Source organism: Apus apus, chromosome 8 (assembly GCF_020740795.1).
Source record: "Apus apus isolate bApuApu2 chromosome 8, bApuApu2.pri.cur, whole genome shotgun sequence".
NCBI classification, from domain to species: Eukaryota; Metazoa; Chordata; class Aves; order Apodiformes; family Apodidae; genus Apus; species Apus apus.
This window is the reverse complement of record NC_067289.1, coordinates 983,242-1,002,886: the sequence shown is the minus strand read 5'-3', so window position 1 is coordinate 1,002,886 and position 19,645 is coordinate 983,242. Positions and strand designations below refer to the sequence as shown.

The 19,645-nt window shown below is 58.8% G+C and overlaps 3 protein-coding genes across 11 annotated transcripts; 1 reads left to right on the top strand and 2 right to left on the bottom strand.

Annotated features, from left to right (window-relative positions):
* Nucleotides 1-376: 376 nt before the first annotated feature.
* Nucleotides 377-4,805, bottom strand: LOC127387547 (uncharacterized). Of its 2 annotated transcripts, none has more exons than XM_051626004.1 (2): nt 4,706-4,805; nt 377-3,797 (listed from the first exon to the last, which is right to left on the bottom strand). In XM_051626004.1, exon 2 carries the CDS (start codon nt 3,762-3,764, stop codon nt 2,919-2,921), a length of 846 nt encoding a protein of 281 aa, XP_051481964.1. In that variant the 5' UTR covers nt 3,765-3,797; nt 4,706-4,805; the 3' UTR covers nt 377-2,918. The 2 variants fall into 2 exon arrangements, with proteins under 2 accessions (XP_051481964.1, XP_051481965.1); XM_051626005.1 differs by lacking the exon at nt 4,706-4,805 and adding an exon at nt 3,929-4,306.
* A 142-nt stretch (nt 4,806-4,947) lies between these two features.
* SCLY (selenocysteine lyase) lies at nt 4,948-10,282 on the top strand. 4 transcript variants are annotated; one of them, XM_051625984.1, is made up of 13 exons: nt 4,948-5,008; nt 5,087-5,199; nt 5,287-5,387; nt 5,490-5,646; nt 6,041-6,168; nt 6,278-6,442; nt 6,710-6,816; nt 7,090-7,126; nt 7,434-7,517; nt 7,690-7,792; nt 7,912-7,987; nt 8,375-8,566; nt 9,793-10,282. In XM_051625984.1, the coding sequence occupies exons 1-12, from the start codon at nt 4,968-4,970 to the stop codon at nt 8,532-8,534; spliced, it is 1,272 nt and encodes a 423-aa protein (XP_051481944.1). In that variant the 5' UTR covers nt 4,948-4,967; the 3' UTR covers nt 8,535-8,566; nt 9,793-10,282. The 4 variants fall into 4 exon arrangements, with proteins under 4 accessions (XP_051481944.1, XP_051481943.1, XP_051481942.1 ...); XM_051625983.1 differs by lacking the exon at nt 9,793-10,282 and adding an exon at nt 9,063-9,306; XM_051625982.1 differs by lacking the exon at nt 9,793-10,282 and adding an exon at nt 8,803-9,306.
* Nucleotides 10,271-18,213, bottom strand: SLC35G2 (solute carrier family 35 member G2). Of its 5 annotated transcripts, none has more exons than XM_051625989.1 (2): nt 18,166-18,213; nt 10,271-11,561 (listed from the first exon to the last, which is right to left on the bottom strand). In XM_051625989.1, the coding sequence occupies exon 2, from the start codon at nt 11,537-11,539 to the stop codon at nt 10,304-10,306; it is 1,236 nt and encodes a 411-aa protein (XP_051481949.1). In that variant the 5' UTR covers nt 11,540-11,561; nt 18,166-18,213; the 3' UTR covers nt 10,271-10,303. The 5 variants fall into 5 exon arrangements, with proteins under 5 accessions (XP_051481949.1, XP_051481946.1, XP_051481947.1 ...); XM_051625986.1 differs by lacking the exon at nt 18,166-18,213 and adding an exon at nt 17,694-17,983; XM_051625987.1 differs by lacking the exon at nt 18,166-18,213 and adding an exon at nt 17,099-17,225.
* Between the last annotated feature and the right edge of the window lie 1,432 nt (nt 18,214-19,645).

Sequence of the window (19,645 nt, the reverse complement as noted above, 5' to 3'; positions counted from 1 at the left end):
GGCACCAGCCCTCCCTGGATCAGCCAGGAGAGGACAGGCCAGGGGTGAGGAACCCCAATGGGATCACCCCAGGATTGTCCCTAAACCCAAAGCACACCCAGAGCCCCAGTGCAACGGTACCGCCACACGCAGGTTTCACCCCTCTCCCGACCTTTCTGGCTCCAGCAATTTTGGCTACAAAAAAGGGCTCTGGTGGGGCCTCACTCTGAGGCTGCCATCCCAGCAACCTCCCTGCACCATCCTGGCACCATCAGGTCCACCTGCACACATCACAGCTGCACCTGGGAGAGCCCCAGAGGGAGAGCACAAAAGGGTTATTCTAGCTTCATTTTCCTCTTTCCTCCCCCTTTAGACAGAAGAAACCAAAGCCCAGAGGTACGTTATATTAATTTATTTGGGACACACCACAAAAAGGAAAGTCAACAACTGTTAATGTACAAAAGTACAGAATCCTGGGACAAGATTTACTGTCCTGATTAAAAAGGCACCATGGTCCCAAAGAAGAGTGATCAGAATACATCATTTAGAAATTCTCCCTGTTGCAGCAGAAACAGAGCCAAGCCTTGGCTCCATCCACAGTCAGACCCAGTTATAAAACACAAATATGCTTTAAATGCGATAAACACTGCTCAGCCTGTACAGGGGGATATGGAAAGAATCACAGCCTAGAAGTTGGTCGGAATTTGTTTTGGTTTTGTTTTTTTCTGTTTTAAAACAGCAAAGGTGACAAAGCACTAAGTCTGTAGCCAAGGACAACAGCTGACTTCTGACATCCTCAGCTCGACGTTCTGCAAGACACGTCAGTGAAACTGGAACCAGCAGGCTGAGTGTGGGGCTTCTGGATGAAATGTCATTCCCTGGGGTCTACAGGACGTCAGAATCGACAACCTTGAATTCCCTGAATCCCTGAAAATCATAAAGCACTATACAGCCATGCCCCGTGTTCGAGCCACCCCTGGCGGAGTGGCTTTACACGAGTGCTGCACTGTCAGCTCCATCTGTAACAGAGGGGGTTACAGCAGGCGTGAAAAAACTCTACTTGGGCGAGGTCAGAGCTTGGTTACATTCCCTGCGAAAACAGAGCTGCTGGTGTAGAAGCCCCGGGAGAGGCTCAGGTCCAGCACCTCGGGGCTGGAAGGCAAATAGTTGAAAGGTGACATGGTTTGCACCACGAGGGGTGAGTGAAGCTGTCAGAGGAGAGGTCGGGCAGCTGGAGGGCACTCAGACCTGGCGCGGCACTGAGAGCGATGTGGAGCACGCTGAGGTCACCACATGTTTTGGAGCAACTTACCATGAAGAACTTCTGAGAGACACAGGCCGAATATCCCCGTGGCTGGGAGGCGGCCGGAGCTGCCGGCAGGGGAAGGGACGGAGCAGAGGGTGGCCCGACCTGCCTGGCCAGGGGCGGGGGCTGCACCGCTCCCCGCGCTCCTGGCTCTGCTGCCTCCCCGCGGAGCAGCAGCAGCAGCTGGGTTGTGTTTCATTCCTCCTTTGGCACAGGACTTCAAAGCAGTCCCGGAACTGATTCATCAAAAGTAACAGGAACTGTCAAAAATTATTCGTACATGCATTTATTGTTAAAGGGAGCAAAAGCCAAAGAATGAAACAGCACGAGTTAATGTCAGTAAAACAGTGTGCGGGGTGGAGAGGAAGGAAACGGGGAAAAGCCAAGATACTGGAGTGGGGAAACCAACACTCACACTGGAAGGTAAATCTGGAAACCAGGCAAGTTTGTGCTCTTCCTGCCAGAGCTTCAGTGGACAGAGACTCGGGGACTTTAATTTTCAGTGTAGTCTGGCAAGGCTTTGGGGATCTCAGCAGAGAGATCTCCAGCACTGGGTTTCACCAAAAGCTCAGGTCTCTCGTCTTTAAAAAAAACAGTAAAGCAACTCTAACTACCAATGGGAGATCCCTGGGACTGCAGGGACCTGAAATCACAGACACATCCCTGCTGGGGCCACTTCCACCCTGCTGGTCTGCAAGGACCCCGGGGTGAAAGAGCCTGCCCAGACTCTGGTGCCCTTTGCTGTGCATGCGGCAGCTCCCCATGCTGGGGAAGGCTTTGTCTTCCCTGCCTCATGGGAAGGCAGGGGAACACCTGAAAAAATACTTCCCATCTTAAACCTACATAGCACAATTTGTGTCCTTCCCCCTGTTTGACCCCAGCAGATCAAACATTACCACTTCTTTGGGCTCACACCTCAGGCCCTGGAGCAGGGACTTCAGGTTAAAACTCATCCAGTTATGGGAAGGTTTATCCTAATCAAGGAAACGTCATTAAAATAGAATCTAGGATAAAACATTCAGAATCAACAACGCTTGTACAGCCAAAGCACTCAAATGTCTCCTGGTCTCTCTCCCCCCCCTCAAGCAAGAGAGCAATCCCTTCAGCAAGCATGGGCACCTCTCTGGGACTAGGCAACACCAGCTGGAAACCAGCTTCCTTACCAGCAGGAATGCTGAATCCTGCTGGAAGGGGCCAAGCCCCTCTTGCTCCCACCACAGCTGGTGGGAGTTGAGGCTTTTCAGCACACAGATTTTCTGTCAGCAACGAGTCCAAGTGATTTCCCTGCAGTAAAACCGAGTCCTGTTTCATACTGTTAGGCCACCCCTGGCTCAGAGGTGGTGAGAGACTTCCAAAAACCTGCTGGTGAAGGCAGGACCTGTGAAGAGGTGGCTTCCACGCCACATAACCTTAGATGGTCTGGTACCTGGGAGCACCTGGCAGACCATCCTGCCAGATTGGGGTGTTTGGGTCCTTGCCACCGTGGTTGTTGTCCCAGTGCTCTTCCCCAGAGCCCGACGCTCCCGCGCGCTGCCCGGGGGGGATCTACAACAATCTCTTCCAGTCGAGGGTGGGATTTCAAACTCGCCGCAGGTGTGCATTGCCACCTGGTGCCCCAGCAGCCCCGGGAGCGCTAGCAGTTCTTCACCTTCTCCACAGTCTCGTAGAAGCCGGGCCGGACCCTGCGGATGCTCATGCGGATGTGCTGGCATTCCAGCGGGATGGCGGCGCCGGCGGCAGCCACGGAGCAGCGGCGCTTCCTCCTGCCCCGCAGCGAGAAGGCGGGAGCCCCGTTCTCCTCCCCCGCGGGGCAGGACTCGTCCACACTGGTGCCCTCATCCGACTGCTCGTCGCTTCTGTACTTGGCCTCCTTGGCTTTGCTCCCCTCCTTCTCCTCCCTGGCCAGCTTCCTGAAGTGCTCCAGACACTGGATCTTTTGTCTTCTCTCCATCATCTTCAGCTCTTGCTTGTCTGTGAAATCTTCGTAGTACATTTTCCTTTCGCTTCTTTGATCTTCCAGGAACTTCCACTCGATGCTGGTCATTTTTATCCCACTGAATTCCTCCAGTTTGTTCCTCATCTGCACGTCCGTACAAAACACATCAAAGAGCTTCTCCGAACTCTCGTTGAATTTGTCCGCCCGCTCGGTAAACGCCTGGTTCTGTCTCTGCTTCCTGGTCTGGTACAATCTGGTAAACTCCTCGTACATTTTGAGGATGAGTTTCTTTATGTTTTGGGTGGCGATGGTGTGGAGGTTGCACACCAGCCAGTGCTCCTGCAGGTGCTCAGCCAGCAGCTGGGCCGCATCCTCCTTGGAGCGCTGGGCCTGGCCAGCCCTCTTGGGCTGCAACAGGTACAGCATGTTCTGCACCACATCCTTCTTGGTGGGCAGGATGCCCTGCGGGAAACCCGAAGACTCCACGTACTCAACAGTCCCCAGAGTCTTCCGCGCTCTCACCTCGGTGTCCAGCGACTCCATCACTGCTCCTTTGGCTCCTCGTTATGACATAACCTGAAGGGGAGAAAAAAAAAACACAACACACAACAAAAAAAGGAGTATGTCAGATAAAAGGTGCTTCTTTTGGTTTGTTTTTTTCCTCCCCCCCCCTGCACAAGAAACAAGCAGCCAGAAAGTGCTCAGACCAATAGGACGCGGTTTCCCGGCGTGCTGCCTCGCTGTTGGGCGCTGCTGCCTCAGCCCAGCCCACTGAAACATCCGCACGTCCAGCCGGTCCCGCTCCTCTCTGCCGTTCCTAAAGCCTAATATGGCGTGTTTGTTTATGTTAATTCGGTTTTAATTGGGTTTTGAACGTCAGACTGTAAATTACGGTAAATCAAGCCCGCCCAGGGCAAGGGGCTGGGATGCCGACACGCGAGGGCAGACACGGCTTCTCCCGGCCCGCGGCCCCGGGGCCCAGCCCGGGCCCCCCGCCCTCCAGAGGAGCCACCGCGGGCAGCGCCGAGGCCCGGGCCGGGGGTTGCCCATCGCGGCCCGGCCGGCCCCGCAGCGTGGCGGGAGCCGGGGCCGGGGGGGAGGCACGGCATCCCTGAGCCCCCGCCCCGCCCGACAGGCCCGGGCAGCCGCAGGGCCCGGCCCGCCGAGCCCGGAGCCCGCCCGGGCAAGGCCGCGGCCCTCCCGCCGCCCCGGCCCCCGCAGCCGGCGGGTCCCGCAGGTGCTGGGAGCGCCGGGGGCTGCGAGGCCGCGCCGGGGGAAGAGAACCGGGACCTCCCCCCCTCCCCGGTTCCGCGGCTCCTGCCCCCAGCAGCGCTGAGTCACGGCGCGGGGCCGAGAGGGCCCCGGGCGGCGCCGCCCGCCCGCCCCGCCTGAGGCCTGCTTGCGGGCCGCGGGCCCCGGGCGGGGGTCGGCGGGGCCTGACGCGCCCTGCCCCCGGCCCGGCCCCTCCCCTCCCCGGGGCTCACCGCCATCTTGGAGGGGGGTCTGCGGAGCCTGCGCAGGAGGCAGCGGGGGGAGCGGGCCCAGGGACCCGCCGCCATCTTGGAGAGGGGCAGCGCCGGCGGGAGCGGCCCTTCCGGTGAGCGGCGTCACGACGGCAGGGAAGGGGCAGGGGGAGCGGGAGCTGATTGGCTGAGCCTGCCGGGGGGGGGGCGGCTGATTGGTCACCGCCCTGGACGCGGGAGCTGATTGGTCGTCCCGGGGCACGGGGAGGGGGCGGTGGCAGCGATGGGCGCCGGGACGGAGCCACGTGGGGCGGCCCCGGAGGGGTGAGACCCCCCCCCCCCCCGTACCCCCCGTTATCGCCTCCTCCCTCCTCACCCCGGTTCCGTCCCCCCGCCGTCCAGGGCCGTCTATCTGGACCACAACGCCACCACCCCGCTGGCCCCCGAGGTGGCGCGGGCCGTGCAGGACGCGCTGCGCCAGGCCTGGGGCAACGCCAGCAGCCTCCACCCGGCAGGTGGGCGCGGCGGGGCCCGGGGCGGCCCCCCCACCTCCCCCCGGCTGCCGGGGAACCCCGCACGGAGCTGCCGCTCTCGTCCCGCAGGCAGGAAAGCCAAGGAGCTGGTCGGCGGCGCCCGGGAGAGCCTGGCGAGGATGGTGGGAGGGCGGCCCGAGGACATCATCTTCACCTCGGGGGGCACGGAGGTGGGGGGCGGCCACGGGCTCCGCGTGGGGCGGTGACCCCCTGCCCGTGGGAGGGTGGGGACAAGGGGTGCCAGGCTCCCCCCGGCCCTTTATTTCTCTCAGGCCAACAACATGGTGATTCACACCGCCTGCCGGCACTTCCGCGAGGGCCGGGCCGGGCTGGGGGGCAGCCGGGGGACCCCGCACATCGTGACATCCAGCGTGGAGCACGACTCCGTCCGGCGGCCGCTGGAGCAGCTGGTGAAGGAGCGCCGGGCGGGTGAGGGACCGCAGGGACAGGCGGAGCACGTCAGGCTGCAGGCGGGGGCGGCCAGGGGGCTTTTCTGTGCAGGCAGCTCTGCCGGAGGACAGAATGGCGCTGACTTGTAGAGTCACAGAATTTTTGGGTAGGAAGGGACCTTAAAGATCATCCAGTTCCAACCTCTTGTATAGGCAGGGACATCTCCCGTTAGACCAGGTTGCTCAGAGCCCCATCCAGCCTGCCCTTGCACACTGCCAGGGATGGGGCGTGACTCCCCGTGTGGGGCCCCGTTCCCTCAAGCCAGGTGTGTCCCACTGTTGGCATCCCAGCTGCTGTGGTGCTCTCTGCCTGCCTGCACAGCTCTGCTGCCACACTTCCTACCCAACATCAGGGCTTGTTTCTGGGCTTCCAGAAGCCACCTTCGTGCCAGTGTCCCCAGGAAGTGGGCAGGCTGAGGTGGATGATGTCCTCGCTGCCATCCAACCCACCACCTGCCTGGTTTCCATCATGTTGGCCAACAACGAGACCGGGGTCATCATGGTGAGCCCGTGGGCAGCAAGTGGGACGGGGCAGGGATGTCTTTGCAACAAGGGGCTTTCTGAAGGGCAGTGGGCAGCCCCTGGGATGCAGACCCTCTTCCTCCCCGCAGCCTGTGGCTGAGCTGAGCCAGCACCTCCGCGCTGTGAACCAGCGGCGCGCGGGGCAGGGGCTGCCCCGGGTCCTGCTGCACACGGACGCCGCGCAGATGGTCGGCAAGGGGCGCGTGGACGTGCAGGAGCTGGGGGTGGACTACCTGACCATCGTGGGACACAAGGTGCCGCCCTGCTGGCCCTGCCCAGCCGCTCCTGGCCCTCAAAGGCATCACTTTCTGGGGCACCACCTCATCGGTGGCCAGAGTTTTCTGTTGGGACAGTCTTCAGCTGGGTGACAGGGCCCTGACGAGTCCGGGGGACAGGGGTAGGGGACAGCTCTGCAGCAGCCGGTGCCCATGAGATGGGAAGGGGCCAGCACTGGGGGGCACTGGGACTGGGGCAGGGAGTGCCCTGCAGTATGTCCCCAGGGTGGCTGTTTGTCCCCACAGTTCTACGGCCCGCGGATCGGGGCGCTGTACGTGCGCGGCCCTGGCACCTCCACCCCCCTGCACCCCATGCTCTTCGGGGGGGGACAGGAGAGGGGCTTCCGACCAGGGTAAGGTGGTGGCCTGGAGAGCTGGGCTGTGGCTGGTGGCCACGCTGCACTGGCAGCTCTGTCCCCTGCCAGCCCTGGGGTGGGCAGCCTGGCTGGGCACTGTGGGAGCCTGGTGCCCAGGTGTGCTGCTGGAGGAGCTACAGGGCGGGACTGCCCCTTCCCAGCCATCTCGGGGTGTCTAGGGCGTGCCAAGGACGTGGGGAAAGTCTGTGACCCGAAGTTGGGTTCCTGGTCCAGAGAAATAGTAATTCCCTGTTCCCTTTTCTCCTCCAGCACTGAGAACACCGCGATGATCGCCGGCCTTGGCCAGGTGAGCCTGTGCTGGGCCCCAGTGTGTGGGTCCCCGGGGGTGCTGCCTGGCAGAGCCAGCGTGGAGGTGGCCACTGATGGTCCCTGGTCATTAGAAGTGACACACTCAGGGTGTGGGAGGGCAGGGGAGCTACTGGGAAAGGGGCTTTCTGGTGCCAGTCAGAGGAGGTGCCTGGGGGCACTGCTGGCAGCAGGCAGTTGTGCAGCTCATGTGGCGTCAGGCTGCGGAGACAAGGGACCTGGCAATGGCAGAGGTTCCCAGTGTTGGGGGGCTGCTGACAGAGCCTGTCTGGATTTCCCCTCCCCAGGCTGCAGAGTTGGTGAGCAAGAACTGGGAGGCCTACGAGGCTCACATGCGGGACGTTCGGGATTACCTGGAGGCCAGGCTGGAGGTGAGCAGACCTGGTTCCTCTTTCTGTCTCCCCTCCCGGGGTCGCAGCCGGCAGTGTGGGGCCTGGAGCCAGGGTGGGTGGGTCCCTCTGGTCCTGCCATCTCCTCCTCAGGACAGAGCTGCTCGTGAACCGGGGGGGGGGGGGATGGTTCACAGCCCTCTGATTTCTCCAGGCCTCCTTTGGGAAGCAGAGAATCCGCCTCAACAGCCACTTTACAGGCTCCAAGCGACTCTGCAACACCTCTAATTTCTCCATCTTGGGGCCGGGCCTCCAAGGTAGCTCTGACCCCAGTGCTGCCCAGTGATGGTGCCCGCGGGGCCGAGCACCTGCTGGAGCCGGGCGGGCGCGGGGCTGGGGCAGGGGCTGGGGAGAGCTGGGCCTGTGTGTCCTGCAGGGCGGAGGGTGCTGGCTGCCTGCAAGACCCTTCAGGCCAGCGTCGGGGCTGCCTGCCACGCCGAGGAGGGGGATCGGTGAGCAGCCGGCTTTGCCGGGCCCTGGGGGGAGCGGGTGGGAGGGAGGGAAACAGGACAGAGAAGGGGGTCGGGGGTGGCTGTGGGCAGCGTCACCTGCAGCAGAGAGGGTGCAGAGCTTTCCAGGGGGGCTGAAGGGCTGCGGGGCAAGTTAGTGCACTGAATGTGCTCGACTGCTGCTTGGAAGGACTTTGTCCCTCTTGGCTTTGGTGATCCAGCTGAGCCTGGCACTGCCAGAACAGCCTGCCTTATGTCTGGGTCTGCCTGGCTCGGCTGCTCAAGCCCAGTTCAGGTTCCCAGCAGGCTCCTTGGCGAAGCTTTCTGGTGCTGTGTGTGTGCTCCCGTGGCCTTCGAGCTGACCCCGCTCACCCCTGCTGTGCGTTTCAGGCCCTCCTCAATTCTGCTCAGCTGTGGGATCCCCTACGAGGTGGCACAGAATGCCCTGCGGCTGAGCGTGGGGCGAGACACCACCCGTGCAGACGTGGACAGGGCTGTGCAGGACCTCGTGCAGGCTGTGGCACAGCTGGACCAGGACCAAGCCCCCTAGACCCCTGGCATCGCTGCCCAGCCATCACCCAGGTTCTTGGGGTGGGATCACTGGTGCAGGAGGCAGCGGGGAGCTGTGCTGAGGAGGGAGCTGTGCTGAGGAGGGGGCTTCGCTGTTTTGGGGCTGGGGCAGCTCATCAAGAGCTTGCTCAGGCTTCTGTCATCCCCACTGCATGGTGCAGGTGCTGCTGGGTGCTCCTCAATTGCTAGCACGTGCCCAGCTGCCTGCCTATTGGCTTGACAGCATCTCAAAGCTTGACTCCTTCCAGACCGTGACAAGCATGGAAGCTGTAGCAGATGGAGCCTCCTGCCCTGCTTGCTTTCTACAAGGGAAGCTTTTCTGCTCTCTTATCCCTCAAAGGAAGAAAGACCATCTGCCCCAGAGGGACACGAGGAGCTGACAGAGGCACAGCAAGATGCTGGGCTGGGAAGTGCCCTGCCATGGCCGGGTCCCCCAGCTGCCAAAGGGGTTTTGGCTGGGCAGGTGTTGGGCACAGCTTTCCCTGACATGCTCCCCTTCCCCCCGCAGGCAGAGCTCCTGTGGCTCCATGTGCTCCTGAGGGAAACAAGAGTTGTCGGGGTAGCCCTAACTGTGTGGCAGCACCCAAGGAGCTGTGTCTGCCCTGTGTGGCCCAAGTGGTGGCTGTCATCACTGACACCAGAGGACACCAGTGTCACACGGATCAGGAACGTTGCTGGCAGGGCTGACGGGTGTCAGGGATCTGGGTTTCCTTGGGTATTCATAGAAATAAAAGCTATTGCTGCTGCTGTGACTTTTTCCCTAGTAAGGTGTGTTTTCCATGGGGGAAGCTGGGCAGGTTGGGGTCAGCTGATATCTTTCTCCACAGAAAGTGTTCAAAAAATCCCAGAATGTAGGCACAGTCTGCTGGAGCAGGAGCTGCCTGCTGGTCCTGGCTTCACAGAGCCCATGGACACAGATTCCTAGACACTGGTGGTTCTCTTTCCTAGCCACATACATCAGAGCACGGCCAGAAATCCTACTGGGACCCCTAAAACCACGGGGCTTTTTCTAAATCAAACTGTAAGGGATGTGTTGGGACCCAAGCTCAGTGCTCCAAAGTCACTGGCTGCCTGTCGGGCTGTTGAGGGTCAAGGCTGTGGCTCACACCTCCCTCCCAACTGCAATCTTCAGGGGTAGATCTTGGATCAATCAGGGACCTTACAGTTCACGGGGACCTTGCTTCCATGGCTGTGGCACAACAGGAGGTCCAGTTTACAGGGCTCTCTTTCCCCCACAGGAGCTCTGGGTTCCCTGCATCGATTCAGACAGAAATTTCAGCACAAAGCACAAGAGGCTTCACTGGCTCTTTATGGAAATGCAAGTTTTAAGCACAGAAACATGAACGTTACTTCATTTAGAATATTGCAGCCAAAGCACAGAAGTGTTACAGAAGACATGAACACTGGTGACCACTTCAATGGTTCTACTGTTCCTGCTACCACACTGCACAGGGATGGGGGTCACTGGGAATCCCTCTGTCCCTGCGTGGAACACACCAGTGACACGGGAAGCCTGTGCTTCCCTGTGTGCTGGGGACCAACAGCCTTTCCTGACAGGACAAAATATCACTGGTTGTACACAAGAACAAATCCACCTGTTGTGGAAGTCTGGAAACGCCAACATTGCTACATCAGTGGTGAATTTACACAGCAGAGGGAGGACCTGGCCGCTACGCTACAACACCACAAAGCTGAAACGTGCTCCTTTCTCATGGTCACGTAGCCAGAATCAGGTGGCAAAACGACAATTCATTTAATGGAAGAACCCACAATCTCCTGGTAATCTTGTCTTCCTAAATTCTTCCAGGACAGTTTATAACATGCAAGGAAAAAAACACTAACCAAAATAACTGCTCCCCCGACAAGATCATAAGCGCCTGGGAAGATCCGCAACACGAGCAGCTGTAGGACCATGGCAATGACGATCTCCAGGTGCTGCACAGTGCTCACCAAAGCAGGGTGGAACTTGCTCAGGGCGTAGTAGACCCCCAGGAAAGCTGCTGTGGAGCACAGGCAGATGGCAAGGAGATAGCTCCAGGTTTCTCCATCCAGTGGGACGATTGGCTCTTGAAGCAAGAACATGGTGGACGCTCCCCACACGGTTCCCGTCCAACTGAAGGTGAACAGCGCCGTCCACATGCTGATGTTATCTTTGATTGATCTGTAGACTATCATGGAAAGAGCAGTGGTCAAACCTGCCATAACAGTCATGGTATAGCCAAAAGCTTCCTTCCAGGTGCTCAGCAACGAGTATTCCTCCTTAACGATGTTGGGGATCATGACCAGACAAACACCAAACACGCTGCCAACTACAGTGATGATGTCTATGTAATCCATGCCCTCATCTAGGAGTAAAAAAGCCAAAATGGCACTGAACACTGTTGTGGTAGCCCTCCACATAATGGTCCCATTGCTGGGGGGAACGATAGAGAAGGAGGTGTAAGCACAGGTGATCGAGAGAACGTTGCAGACCCCGTAGAAGAAGAGGCGGAGTCTGTAGCCTTTAGGGCCAAAGGGAGGCTCGTGGTGATGACACACAACAGCGATGGACAGCACCTGTAAGACTGAACGGATGAAAATCAACTCCAGGGATGGCACCTTGGAACGATCCGAAATTAATCTTGTAATTAGAGCCACGCAGCCGTGAGCCACCGCAGATCCAAAAAGGACGACCCATGTTTTCATCGACTGCAGTCCATTTCCTTCAGCAAAATGCTGGGATTGCCCGGTCTCCTCGGGTTTTGGCAGTTGTGCTGGCTGAAGCTTGGTGTCTATTGTACCAAAAAAGGTCCTTTCTCTCTTTGTCCCATCGCTCAGTAGTCTTTTCTTAGGATTATCCTCCAGAAATACTCCAGTGTCTTCATTAGCATCCTCATATCCCTCTTCTCCTGGCTGGGGATAATGAGAAGTGTATTTCACTGTTACTGTGTTGGGATGAATTTTCACTCGCTTTTTGACTGGGCATTTCTGGGAAGATGCATCCATTTCCTCAGAGAGATGGCTGGGTCTTAAGGAAAAAATGGAGATGCACTGTTACTGGTTTTTAATGAATAGCACCAGACTCATTAGTATGCAAATGCTGTCATGTTTACAAGCCATTTTTATCAACCAAGTCACAGAATCACAGAATGTTGGGGGTTGGAAGGGACCTTGAAAGATCATCCAGCCCAACCCCCCTGCCAGAGCAGGGTCACCCAGAGCACATCACACAGGAATGTGTCCAGGCGGGTTTGAATGTCTCCAGAGAAGGAGACTCCACAGCCTCTCTGGGCAGCCTGTCCCAGGGCTCTGTCCCCCTCATGGTAAAGAATTTTTTCCTCACATTTACATGGAACTTCCTGTGCTCCAGTTTGCACCCATTGCCCCTTGTCCTGTCACTGGACATCACTGAGAAGAAGCTGGCTCTGTCCTCCTGACATTCACCCTTAACATATTTATAAACATTGCTGAGGTCACCCCTCAGTCTTCTCTTCTCCAGGCTCAAGAGACCCAGCTCCCTCAGCCTTTCCTCATCAGGGAGATGTTCTACTCCATCATCTCCGTAGTTCTGTGCTGGACTCTTTCAAGCAGTTCCCTGTCCTTGAACTGAGGGGCCCAGAACTGGACACAATATTCCAGATGTGGCCTCACCAGGGCAGAGTCGAGGGGGAGAAGCCATCGGCCTTCCTGGCCACAAGGGCACATTGCTGGCTCATTCTGTCCACCAGGACCCCAGGTCCCCTATGCTGCTCTCCAGCAGGTCAGTCCCCAACCTGTACTGGTACATGGGGTCTAAATACTAGTAGATTGTTCTTGGTTTTGCTTTAATTTTCTGCTGAGTTATTGCTAAACACCTTTGATAGTCAAGCCATTAAACCTCCTTAAAAGCCAACCTTGGAACTTCACTGTTGTCATGATATCTATTCTCACTCTCATGAGAAGTGCTCTTGCTAAGCTTTTTGGACAGTAAACACCCTGTAATGATGAATTCTACTTATTGTTAATTGCTTGCTAATGTTACAAGATTACAGAAGCAATCTGGCTGGAGATGCATCACTTTGTTTCTGAAATGTCCACAGGAGGGTCAGTGCCAGCAGCACAGCCTATCTCCTGAATGAACAACACTTCCTTGCACAATACTCAGACACTCCTTTTCACATCCTTTTATTTCCAGGGTTTGGTTTTGCCACAGATTTGTTCTTCAAATCTGCTTTGTTTGCATTTTTTTTAATGGGAAAAATGGGGAAAGGCTGATCCAGACTCCTCACCACACCTCCCGGTGGCAGACACTGAACCACAGGGACAAAAGCACCCTGCCTTGTCTCCTACTGAAAGCCATTTCCCACAGCACAAGCAGTGCAAGCTGTCCCCTTGGTGTCCCTGAATTGTGCCCAGCACTGTGACACAGAGCAACACAGGACCCCAAAGCCAGGGAGCTATCCCTTCCCCAGCACAACCCCCACCTGGTCTGGCTGCCCCTGGGGACCCCACCTGTGGCTGCAATGCCCCCCAGCACTCTGCTCAGCCTGCCACCACTGTTCCCAGGCCCCGGGTGACAGCACTCAGTGTAATTCAGGCACAGGGACATCCTCGAGATGACTTTGTTTCCACAGGACTCTCCACCATCTGCACAACGAGCCTGTCCAAATGAGGGGGCAGCAGGAGAAACAACCTCCCCTGCCTTCTGTTCAGCCCAGCAAACCACCCCCCACAGCCCTTACCTGTGACCCAGATGTAATCCCAAGCCAGACCGGCAAAACACCTCTTTGTCATCTACGTATTTGTCCTGGTATCTAAACAGAAGCAGGAGGTGGTCTCAGATATCACATAGGAAAAGTTCCAATCATCTCAGCACAGGAAGTAGCACCCAGGGGGGGTGTGAAACATGCTGCTTGATTTTCACAGCTGAACCAGCTGGCAGCACTGGCAGGCCGTGAGGCCATGCTCCTGGGAGCTGACAACCCTGCTCTGTCATCATGAACACAGCCACAAACCCCAAAAAACTTTGGATGGAGAGAAAGCAATCAGTGTCATCTTGCCAGAAGCACCCTCAGCCATCTCCCGGAATTATTGATGGAACTAATCCAAAGAACAAGTGGTGGGTTCGGGAGTGTAATGTTCCTGCAGCTTGACAACAAGCAAATTCCCCATCCCATGCCAGCTGTCCTGCCTCCCCAGCACTGTGGAGCAGAGGGTGCCCAGGAGGGCCCATCCTCCCCATCCCATCACCCATTCCCGGGAGCTCAGCCCTGCTGGCAGTAGCAGTTTCCATAGCCCTGCAGCCCTTGTCCTCAGGGAGCACTGAAGCACCAGAGCAGGTCCTGGAGGTGCTGGACCACAGCTGAGTGGGCAGTCGGGCTGGGCAGCACGATGGTTGTTTGTCAGGGAGACCACAGACCAACAGGAGATGTACGAGTGGGTGCAACAGCTCTTCACAAAAATACTTCAAAAACAGCATGGCCAGCATGTTTGAAAACAGTTGAGCCTTGGCATTTCCTCCATCCACAATCCACGGCTGCCACACACTGCCTGCCCTCCTGGCAAAAATAGTTTACATCAGAGTGGGACATGTTTCTTTTTTCTTCACAGGCTGAGAGTTCATAGAATCATCCTAGTTGGAAGCGACCCTGAAGATCATCAAGTCCAACCATAATCTAAATCCCCCTACCATAACCTAATTTACCTGTTCAGTGCTTAAATCATGTTGCTAAGCACTATATCTGTATTTCTTTTTAACACTTCCAGGGATGGTGACTCCACCACCTCCCTGGGCAGCCTGTTCCAGGGCCCAACCATTCTTTCAGTATAGAAATTCTTCCTAATGTCCAATCTAAACCTCCCCCGGTGCAGCTTCAGGCCATTTCCTCTCATCCTGTCCTTATTCACTACAGAGAAGAGCCCAACTCCCACCTCCCTACAACCTCCTTTCAGGGAGCTGTAGAGAGCAACGAGGTCTCCCCTTGGCCTCCTCCTCCTCAAACTAAACAACCCCAGTTCCCTCAGCCTCTCCTCATAGGACTTATTTTCCAGATCTTCCACTAGCTTGGTAGCTCTCCTCATGGAACCCCCTGCTACACCCAAGGGAACCTCTCGTGGGCAGTGACTCCCGGGAGGGCAGGATGAAGGGGAGCAGGGCAGGTGCCCAGCCCCAGCCCGGGAGGAAGGTGGAAGCACCAGTTGGGACCCCAAGTTGAGTGAGGTGTCCTGGGGCAACACCTCATCCCTGTGGTGGCAGAGCCGCCCTGGGACAGATTTGTCAGAGTTGGAAGGGACCTCTGGAGACCATCCAGTCTAACCCCCCTGCTAAAGCAGGATTGCCCAGAGCACATTGCCCACGGCTGCATCCAGGTGGGTCTGGAATGTCTCCAGAGGAGACTCCACATCCTCCCTGGGCAGCCTGTCCCAGGGCTCTGTCACCCTCAGAGGAAACAAGTTTCTCCTCATATTTCAGTGGCACTTCCCATGTTCCAGCTTGTGCCCATTGCCCCTCATCCTGACCCCTCACTGAAGCAGGGATTGGATGGTGTTGGAGGGTCTGAGGAGGAGGAATTCCACCTTCATCTGCCCTTGCTGGCTCTCCTGCAGCTGCCAGCCCTTGCAGCAGAGCTGGGCTGAGGCAGCTCTGGGCTGGAGAAGAGCTCCAGGGATCTATCTCCCTGGCAGGGACACTGCAGGAGCCCGGGGAGCAAACAGCTGAAGCGCCAAGGAGAGAAAATCAGGAGGGCAAAAGCTGGGGATCAGCTGCACTAGTGCTCAAACAGCCCAGCAAATGCTGAAAAACACCCTCCCCGACACGGGCCGCGGTGTCACCACCTGCTGCTCACACTTCTTCAGCCAAGCTGTGGATTTCCGATTCTTCTAACATGCAAATGCAAACTGCACGGGATGAGCCAGGGAGGCAGGGATTTTCACCATCACAGATTCTCTTCCCTGGCATTTTCGTTGTGGTAACAAGTCACAGGTCTGCCTTGCTGTCCCCACATCTTAAAAACATTTAAAACCATCTTGAAAATATTAAGATCGTCTTGAATTAAGGGACAATATACGGACAGGGAATAAGTGAGGACAAAAGAGGACAAAAGGTGTGATGGTGGCTCTAGCCTGTAGAAACTCACTCATTACATCAAGAAACAGCCCAGTACGTGCTGCAATTATTGGTCCCTGAATACAACCCCCAAATCTCTAATTACTCTCTTGCTTCCCGTGTTCAGATGACATTTTCTTCCAACAAATAGAGAGTATAGCAAAGAGACAGAAGGCAGCTGGGAACGTGGTGCAGGCCCTGCCTGATGCACTCAGGAGATCCCTCTGGGGGGAACAGCAGCTCCTGAGCACGTAGCTCAAAATGGCTGTTGTGCAGCCCCGTGTCCCTGCTGGGCTCCTCGGCACAGGAATGTGCGGCTGGAAGGTGGAAGGGCAAACGCCTGAGAGATGAGACGCGAGGAGGGGCAAACAGGAAAGCTTAACCCAAAATTTCATTTTCTCTGCTAAATACTGAATGTGTGACAAGTGTCACAGCAACTCCCACACGGTATGACCTTGCTTTTCTTAACGACAGAGAACTTCAATGGAGACTGAGCTCATACCCCAAATCCATTATGTTTGTCCCAGACACTAATGTAAAATATATGGAAATCAGCACAGCCTGTGCAGGAAACTTGCTGCTTCTTTCTCCTAGTGCCTTTGTAGAGACCACATGAATTTTCATTTTTCTTCATATGTGGAATCATAAGATGGTTTATTTGCATTTTCAATGCAGAACATAATTTGATTTTGAATGAATCTTACTACAAGGCTGAAGATTAAGTGCAAGGCAAAATTCTCATGTTCTATAACAAAACAAAAGTTCACAGTCGGTCACAAATTAAAGGATGATCAGGGACACCCATTTAAATTACCAGCTCGTGGAAACCACCGACTGCCAAAGGGTGAACCCTGTTTTTCCACAGGTGAACAAATAATCACAATGATTCAATAAATCTCACAAATCAGTAACAAGAACACATGCACTGTCATTTCTCTTAAAAGAAAAATCCCCTAACACTCCCCAATCACCCCCAAATCCCTACACACACGCTAATTAGCAGGGTAGAAACAGATGATTACATGGCACTTCAGTATTGGGGGGTGGGAGGCTGAGCTCTCCTTGCTGAAGGAATCAGGTTTTGGAGTCTGCCTGGTGATGAGGACCACCAATTTTCAGTAAACTCACAGAAAAACACTCACCTTCAGCAGATCAGCCAGAATCAGTCAGCAGACTGACATGCTGTTACTGAGCCTTGCAGCCCCGGCAGCTGCAGCCGCGGGGAAGCAGAGGAGCAGGCTGTGCCGTGCTCCCAGACCGGCCTTCCAGGGATCTGAAACCCCCCCGGATCCTGACCGGGTTAGACCCGGATGACCAGAGAGCTGTAAGCAAGCTCTGTAGGGTGACCACAGACTAAGAGTTTCCCCTGCAGGTACAAAAGACTCCCTCCATCCCCGCAGCCCCTGTGACTGACTCCTCACCAGGTGCAGAGAAACCTCCTGAATTCCCATCTCAGCACCCTCTCCATTAAACCACCATACCCTTGTTGGAGACTCTTCAGTGCAGCCACAGGACGGACACGCGTGTGACGCCCCGTGGGCGAGGGGGGTGAGGTGCCCGGCAGGCGAGTCAGCGCTGCCAGCAGTGACAGCCCACGTTTCTGCTGCTCTTTTCAACCGCTTGGTAAGGGGCATGCTGGCAAACCAGAGTGCCTTTATCTGCTCAGCCAGACGGTCTGGCTATGTAAATCAGTTTTATTAAAAATATATGCAAGAAACCTCACGTCTTTATTAAGATTTCATTAATAATAAAAGGTATTTAAGGAAATGAAATCCAATTACATGAAAGGAGTTTTTAGCGCTTCAGCACAAAAGGAAACCTCCTACACAAACCAACAAATTGGCAGCCCGTGTCTTCTAATGAATCGAGGCAGATCCAGCAGCGCTGCCCGAGGGAAGAGCCAGCACACCCTGCCCAGACTTCACACATCAACCTCCCGTTCAGCCCCACAAATTGTCCGTACGTGCTGGAAAATTTGGTACGCGAGCCCCATTTCCTGCTAACTCCCTAGAGCTGCCACGGGCTGTTCCGCAGGGATGATCCACGACACCTCCAAGCCCCCGTGTTTTCACCAACCTCTTCTCTGGCAGGGTAAGGGCTGCAACGTGTCCCGCTCCACCAAAACCTGCTCTTCCCCGAAGCCTCTTCCCGCCCGCTGCAACTACCACCTCCGCAGGACTTGGAGGGATTCTGGAAGAAGCGCCCACTTTGCCTGCAAACTTCCCATCCCAAAAACCCTCCTCGGAGCCAACCCCTTTAGATGGCAATTCCAGACCCGGGGGAAAGGAGAACACCCCACCCCTCCCGCACAGACCCCACGGCACAGGGACACAGCCCGCTGGTCCCGCACCGTCAGCTCTAGAGAAGAGAACAGGTCAATGTTTCTGCAGAGCTTCCCGAGCTGCTCTCTCCGCGACAAACCGCACCAGGGAACGGGCAAACCCCCCCGGTACGGCGGGGAGCGGGACAGCCCCCCCGGGCAGCCCGGCGGCCGGGGTCCCGTCCGTGGCCGCCGCTCGGCAGCCCCCGCCGCAGCCCCCGCACTCACCGCTGCCGAACACCCGCCTGGCGCCGCCGCTCCAGCCGCCGCGCCCGCCCCGGGAGGGCCCCGGGCCCCCCGCGCCCCCCCGCCGCACCGCGGCGCCCCCGGCCCCGCGGAGGGGCCGCCCCCGAGCCCGCCCCCCCCGCCCTGTCGCGACAGACCCCCCGGCGCGTGCCCCCGCCCGCGGGCGGCTCCCGTCGCCCCGGCAACGCCCCCTCCCCCTCCCCCCCTCCCGGCCACCCCCCCCCCCTCCCCCGCCCCGCAGCCTCCCCCTGCGCACGCGCGGCGTTTTCGCGCGAAAGACGTTTGCGGGGCCCGCGTGCCGCGCGCCGGGCGGGGCCTCCCCGCGCGCCCCTCCCCGCGCGGCGGGCGGGCAGTGCGGGCGGGCGGGCGGCAGGGGGCGCTGCGGGCCCGGCGCGCGGCGGCGGCTGCGCCGTCGGCGGTCGGAAATGCCGCCAGGTGGCGGTTTAGGATCGCGGCCCCGGTGAGCGCGGCCCCCTCAGCGCCGCCGCCGCCGCCGCCCCGGCCCCGGCCCGCGCCCGCCCGGACCCCGCGCGCCAGCCGCCTCCCAGGTTCCCGGGGCGCCGCCCGGCCCGGCCCGGCGCGGGCAGAGGTGAGCGGGGCGCGGGGGAGGGAAGGAGGGAGGGCGCTGAGGCGCCGATTCAAGATGGAGGCGCGAGGGGCGGGGGCAGCGGGCCGGGGCCGCTCGCTCGCTCGCTCGGTCTCCGCGGCGGCCGGGCCGGGAGCGGGCGCTGCCCGTGCGAGGAGAGAGGAGAAGGGGAGGGGAGGGAAGAGGAGGCGGCGCGGGGCGGGGCGGCTCCTGCCGGAGCAACGGGTCCCCCGGGCGCGGCGCTCTTCGCCGCCATCTCATTGTCCCCGCCGGGGCTGCCGGGGACGCCGAGCCGGGCTGGGCGGCCTCCCCCGCGGCCGGGCCTGCGCCCCGCTCCGGGCGGCGGCGGCGGCGGGGGATGCTCGGGCGGAGCGGGGGAGGCGCTTCCGCCGCGCGGGGCCCCCGGGAGGCGGCGGCGGGGCCGCGGGGAGGGAAAGTTGCGGGAGCCGCTGGGGCTGCCCGGCCCGGCCCGGCCCGGCCAGAGCCGTCCCGCCAGCTGGGCCGGGTCCGGCCCGAGGAACGGCGGCGGGAGCGCCCGGGCTGCCCCCGCGCCGCCGGCGCCTGGCGGGCGTCCAGAGCGGGCCGGGGCCGGGGGGAGCGCGGGGCCGGCCTCCTGGGCCGAGACCCCCGTCCCGCCGCTCCTGTTGCTTGTCCCCGAGTTGTTGGTGAGGTCGCCGCGGGGCAGGAGGCTGCGGGCCCGGCCGGCAGCGAGGGACCGCTCCGGGCGGTGCGGGGCGGGCAGACCCCGCCGTGCAGCCCCGGGGGGCCTGGCCCCGCTCGGGGGGCGGCTGCGGGGGCCGGCGGTGCCCTCCGAGCGCTGCTGGGCTGGGGAGGGCAGGAGCCCCGCGCTGGGTCCGGAGCTGCCGGGCAGCCAGA